The sequence below is a fragment of the Otolemur garnettii genome, unplaced genomic scaffold (genome assembly GCF_000181295.1).
Source record: "Otolemur garnettii isolate 467f Iridium unplaced genomic scaffold, OtoGar3 scaffold00040, whole genome shotgun sequence".
In the NCBI taxonomy this organism is placed as follows: Eukaryota; Metazoa; Chordata; class Mammalia; order Primates; family Galagidae; genus Otolemur; species Otolemur garnettii.
This window is the reverse complement of record NW_003852435.1, coordinates 858484-864020: the sequence shown is the minus strand read 5'-3', so window position 1 is coordinate 864020 and position 5537 is coordinate 858484. Positions and strand designations below refer to the sequence as shown.

General features: G+C 38.2%; 1 protein-coding gene across 2 annotated transcripts in view; it reads right to left on the bottom strand.

The window, feature by feature from the left end:
- Positions 1-5537, bottom strand: part of SUGT1 (SGT1 homolog, MIS12 kinetochore complex assembly cochaperone) — a 44144-nt gene that overhangs the window by 29978 nt on the left and 8629 nt on the right. For both annotated transcript variants that reach the window (XM_012805381.2, XM_012805382.2), the window contains exons 4-5: positions 5138-5207; positions 3196-3266 (exon numbers count right to left, since the gene is read on the bottom strand). In XM_012805381.2, the coding sequence (XP_012660835.1) occupies positions 3196-3266; positions 5138-5207 (141 nt within the window). The remainder of the gene's footprint in view (positions 1-3195; positions 3267-5137; positions 5208-5537) is intronic.

Genomic DNA, 5537 nt, shown 5'->3' with positions numbered 1-5537 from the left:
TCTAGCCTAAGCAAAAGAGTGAGACCCTGCCTCAAAAAAAAAAAAAAAAAAAAAAGAATAGAGCCAGGTGTGGTGACTGAAGCCTATAATTCTAGCACTTTGGGAGGCTCAGGCAGGAAGATCACTAGGAATCTGAAACCTGCCTGAGCAAAACACAGATGAGACCCTGTCTCTACAAAGATTAGCTAGGTGTGGTGGTGCATACCTGTAGTCAGGAAGCTAAGGCAGGAGAACCGCTTGAGCCCAGGAGTTTCAAGTTACAGTGAACGGTAGCTATGCAATGCACTTCAGTCTAAGCAAATAGCACACCACTGTCTCTTTTAAAAGTAAATAAATAAAAGTACTCTAAATTAAAAAGTTGCCTAATTCAAGCTAACTACAGGCAAGATTAATGTGAAAAGAGCAATTAAACTTTTCTAATTTATAAAAATTCAACTATACAGGCCATAATTAAATTGAAATATACTTTCATACACTATATATTCTAGTGGTAAACTATGGGGTGTTCCAAAAGTCACCAAACATGGGAAAACAGGTATCTTGGAACGTATTCACTATGAGTGGGAAAGAAGACTTGGTGTGTAGAAAGAGACAGCCAAGATGCAGAAAATATTTTGTAAATAATGGTACATGTAGCTACAATTTTCCATCTTCCCCTATGTATGGTGACTTTGGGGACACTCTGGTACTAAATCAAAATCCTAGACTTGAATAACTTATTATTCAAATAATTAGTAAATAAAACCAAGTTTCCTATCATACAAAGGGAAGGAAAGTTAATTTTGAGTTAATGTTTCACTCTGGTAAAAATGGAAGCCTAACAGTTTAACCTAAATTTTTCCTGGAATTAAATTTAAAGATAGGCATGGCACCCATAGCTCAGTGGTTTGGGCGCCAGCCACATACACCAGGGGCTGGTGGGTTTGAACCTGGCTGGGCCTTCTAAACAATAACAAATGCAACAAAAATGCCAGGCATTGTGGCGAGCACCTGTAGTCCCAGCTACTTGGGAGGCTGAGGCAAGAGAATTGCTTAATCCTAAGAGTTGGAGGAGACTCCACAGCCCTCTACCCAGGGCAACACAGTGAGACTCTGTCTCAAAAAATAAATAAATAAATAAATAAAGATAAATTTGTTTTTATATTAAATATATCCTCAAAAGCAATTTTACCAAATGTCGTTACAAGGACATTTCTGAAATAATTCTAAAATAAATGTCAATGGCATGGTTATGAAGATAGTACTCAAAGAAGAAATTTTGCCAGGAATTTTCTGTTGCTCTTAAAAGCTAAGCAATAGGTTTTGTAGAGGATGAAATGACTTGTGTCTCTACAAGGTTTTCAAATAAGGATCATGGCACTATGAGACTCTTTAGAATTTACTAAGACTGCAGATATGCTGTGTTGCTAACTGAACAGTCATGTTATTCATGTAGTAAACTTGGGATAAGCCAAGTTTGAGAACAACTCCTATTGCCCAGATCTTTTCCTTCCTAATTCAAGGCTTCCATATGCACATATGGACCTAAAATCCTTTCTTTTGAACAGGTTATATATACAGCAGAACAGAGCAATATGTAGAAATTATTTTTTTTTTTTGCAAATTTTTAAAAAGTTTTAGGATAAATACTGGGAAGCAGGGGCTTGAACCAGATACATTTTTGCCGTGGGGGACTGTTCTGTGCATTATAGGATCTTTACTAGTATCCCTGACCTCTACTCACTTGATGTCAGTAGCACATCTCCTATCCACCAGTAATGGTAATTAAATATCTCTTCAGGCTTTGCCAGAGTCTCCAGGGAAGCAAAATAGTTCCCCGTTAAGAACCACTGCTTTAGAGAATACCAATAACATTTTGTCATAATATAAAGATAAAATGAGAATACATCAAAATTATGTAGTTTATATCCTTTTTATTTTTTTTTTGCAGTTTTTGGCCAGGGCTGGGTTTGAACCTGCCACCTCCAGCATATGGAGCCGGTGCCCTTCTCCTTTGACCCACAGGTGCCACCTTTTACCTTTTTATTTTTTAATCAGAGACAAGGTCCTGCTCTTATAAGGCTCTGATCAAAATTCACTGCAAATGCCAACTCCTAGAATCACCTCCAGCATTCTGAGTTACTGTGCCACCATGCCCAGATAATTTTTAAGTATTTTTGTAGAGACAAGGTCTTGCTATGTTGCTCATCCTTGCTTTTTCCAAAATATAATTATATAAAAGAATTACAGAAAGTTGGAGTTTGTTTCTTTGGGTTTTGGGGTTTTTTTTGGGGGGGTCTCAAGTAATCTTCCTGTCTTGGCCTCCTAAAGTGCTGGGATTATAAACATGAACCATCATGCCCAGTCTGCATTTTTCTATGAGGTTACTCATAAACTTTTTATTTTATTTCATTTAGAGACAGGTCTTGCTCTATTGCCCAGATCAGAGTGGTGTTATCACAACACACTGCAACCTCCAATTCCTGGGACCAAGCTGTTCACCCATCTCAGCTTCCCAAGCAGCTAGGAGTACAGGTGCACACCACCATGCCCAGGAAATTTTTTATTTTTATAAAGACAGGAAATCTTCTATGTTGCCCAAGCTGGTCTCAAACACCTGGCCTTGAGCAATCTTCCCACCTAGGCCTCCCAAAGTACTGGGATTACAGGTGGCAGCCATTGTACCCAGCTTTTGCAGATTTTTAAATATTTAAATCTCAGTTTTTATACATATGTCTTGATATCCATATTACTATAATTTTCACATATTCTTCTCAAAATGACATTAACAACTCACAATAGTCTTAGAACTCCATGTTTCTTCTGTACCCACTCACAATTTTCACCCTAACTTATACTTCACTTCTCCAGAAAGCACTATGTTATAAGACTTCCCATCTCAGCAATCTAAATAACTTAAACAAACAGACAACAAGAAAGCATATTAAATTTTCACTTCTCTATTAGGAAAAAAACAAAGTCAGACTACACATTAAGTGTTCAAACATAGTTTTTAGCTTCTAATAGTAAAGCTATGATTCAAATGCCCCCCCATCAAATGCTAATTTAATCAAATTTAAGTGATCTCAAATTCTGCAATGTGTCATTCCAATGAGAAAAAGGTTGGTTCCTACAATTATCTTGAGATTAACAGAATTAAGCCATGGTATTTAAGACAGAAACAGTAGATTATTAAAGTATAATACTAATACTTACTGTCTAATTTTTGTCCTTCTGTAAAAGTTTCTAGAGCAGCAGCATAGTTTTTTTCATGGTATTCAGAAATCCTATGTGAGCATATTAAAAACAAATTAACACATATGTGATCATGAAAAGTAGCCTTCAAAATAAAAATAAAACTTAGTATTTTCTATTGTTAAAAGAAAAAAATTATTATTATTATTTTTTTGAGACAGAGCCTCAAGCTTGTCACCCTGGGTAGAGTGCCATGGCATCAAAGTTCATAGCAACCTCCAACTCCTGGGCTTAAGTGATTCTCTTGTCTCAGCCTCCCAAGTAGCTGGGACTACAGGCACCCGCCACAATGCCCAGTTATTTTTCAGTTGTAGTGTCACTGCTGTTTGGCAGGCCTGGGCTGGATTTGAACCCACCAGCTCTAATGTATGTGGCTGGTGCCTTGGCCGCTTGAGCTATAGGTACCCAGCCAGAAAAAAATTATTTTATGTATGTGTACATGTTAATAAGCCAAGAGATTTTCTAAAATAGCGTAACATCTAGTATAATTTCCATTAAAATTCATTTTGGGGGTTCACTTCAGAAGGAATCTGACTTTAATTATACATCTTTGCTTTTTCTAAAATATAATTATATAAAAGAATTATAGAAGATTAGGGGGGTTTTGTTTGTTTTTTGAGAGAGGGTCTGCCTCCCTCTGTCACCCAGGCTGGAGCACAGTGGCCTCATCACAGCTCACGCAACCTCAAAGTCCTGTGTTCATTCAATCCTTCTGCCTCAGCCTCCCAAGAAGCTGGGACCACAGCCTTGAGCCATCATGCCCAGCTAACTTTTCTATTTTTTGTGAAAACAAAGTCATGTTCTTGCTCAGTCTGGTCCCAAACTTCTGGCCTCAAGCCATTCTCCTACCTCAGCTTCCCAGATTGCAAGGATTACAGGCATGCACCGTAACAGCTGGCCTAAAAAAAGTTCTTACAGACAGTGCCCATAGGCTCAGTGGATAGAGTACAGCCACATACACTGAGGCTGGCAGGTTCAAACCAGGCCCACGCCAGCTAAACACCAATGACAAGTACAACAAAAAAACAGTCAGGTGTTGTGTCGGGTTCCTGTAGTCCTAGCTACTTGGGAGACTGAGGCAAGAGAATCGCTTAAGCACAAGAGTATGAGATTGCTGTGACGCCACAGCACTCTACCAAGGGCGACATAGTGAAACTGTCTCAAAAAAAAAGAAAAAAAAATTTTTTTTTTTCCTTAAAGAATAAAGTCACATGTAACAGAAACAAGCTGGGACACAAAGTAAACAGACAATATAGGTTGGGAACAGTGGCTCATGCCTATAATCCTAGCATTCTGGGATGCCAAGGCGAGCAGACTGCTTGAGCTCAGGAGTTTGGGACCACCCTGAGCAAAAGTGAGACCCCACCTCTACTAAAAACAGAAAAACTAGCCTGGCTAATTGGTGAGCACCTGTAGTCCCAGCTACTTGGGAGGCAGAGGCAAGAGGACTGCTTGAGCCTAGGAGTCTGAGGTTATTGTCAGCTGTCATGTCATAGCACTCTAAACTGAGCCAAAAGAGCGAGACTTCATCTCAAAAAAAAAAAAAGTAAAGAGATATAGAGCTTTCATAGCATTAAATGTAGCCTCCTATGCAGGCTGACTGAGAAACAGAATGTTCTTTAGTCAGTTAAATTCCAAATGATGAACAAAAAAGGGATATGGAATCTATTGCGGTTTCTTCAATCATCACTATTTTAAAACACACTAACTACAAATCTCCTACCACATACTGTGGTTAACACAATAATAGAACTAAGTTATATTTAAAATGGAATCCTATGTCAGCCATAAAATGTATAAATACAGAATTTTACTACTTATAAAAAGCTTACAATGGACTCATTTAACAATTTAAACACCCACTATCTATAATCCAAGCTCAACAAGAATACTTATTGCGTACCCTTTTCTCAGCATAGCAGAAGAATTATTTGGATTGAGTTCTAGAGACTTCTTTGCATCAGCAACAGCATCTGCATAGAAAAAGATGGATTTTTGTAGGCCGTTACTATGTATTTACAGATCCTGGCAAATACTACACACAAAGTTTGAATCTGTTTCAGATTTGTAAGTGTTCAAGTTGATGGACAGGCCAAATGCTTTTAAATTAGGAAAAGCTGACCCAAGATATAATCCAAATAAATATCCTTTTATCTTCCTCAAAACCTAAGACATATATTTATCTTCTTTCTTAAAGCTCTTCAAGTCAGTAAATAAAACTCTGTGTCGGCTCTGCACATGTAGCTCAGCGGCTAGGGTGCCAGCCACATACATGGGAGGTTCAAACCCGGGCTGGGCCAACT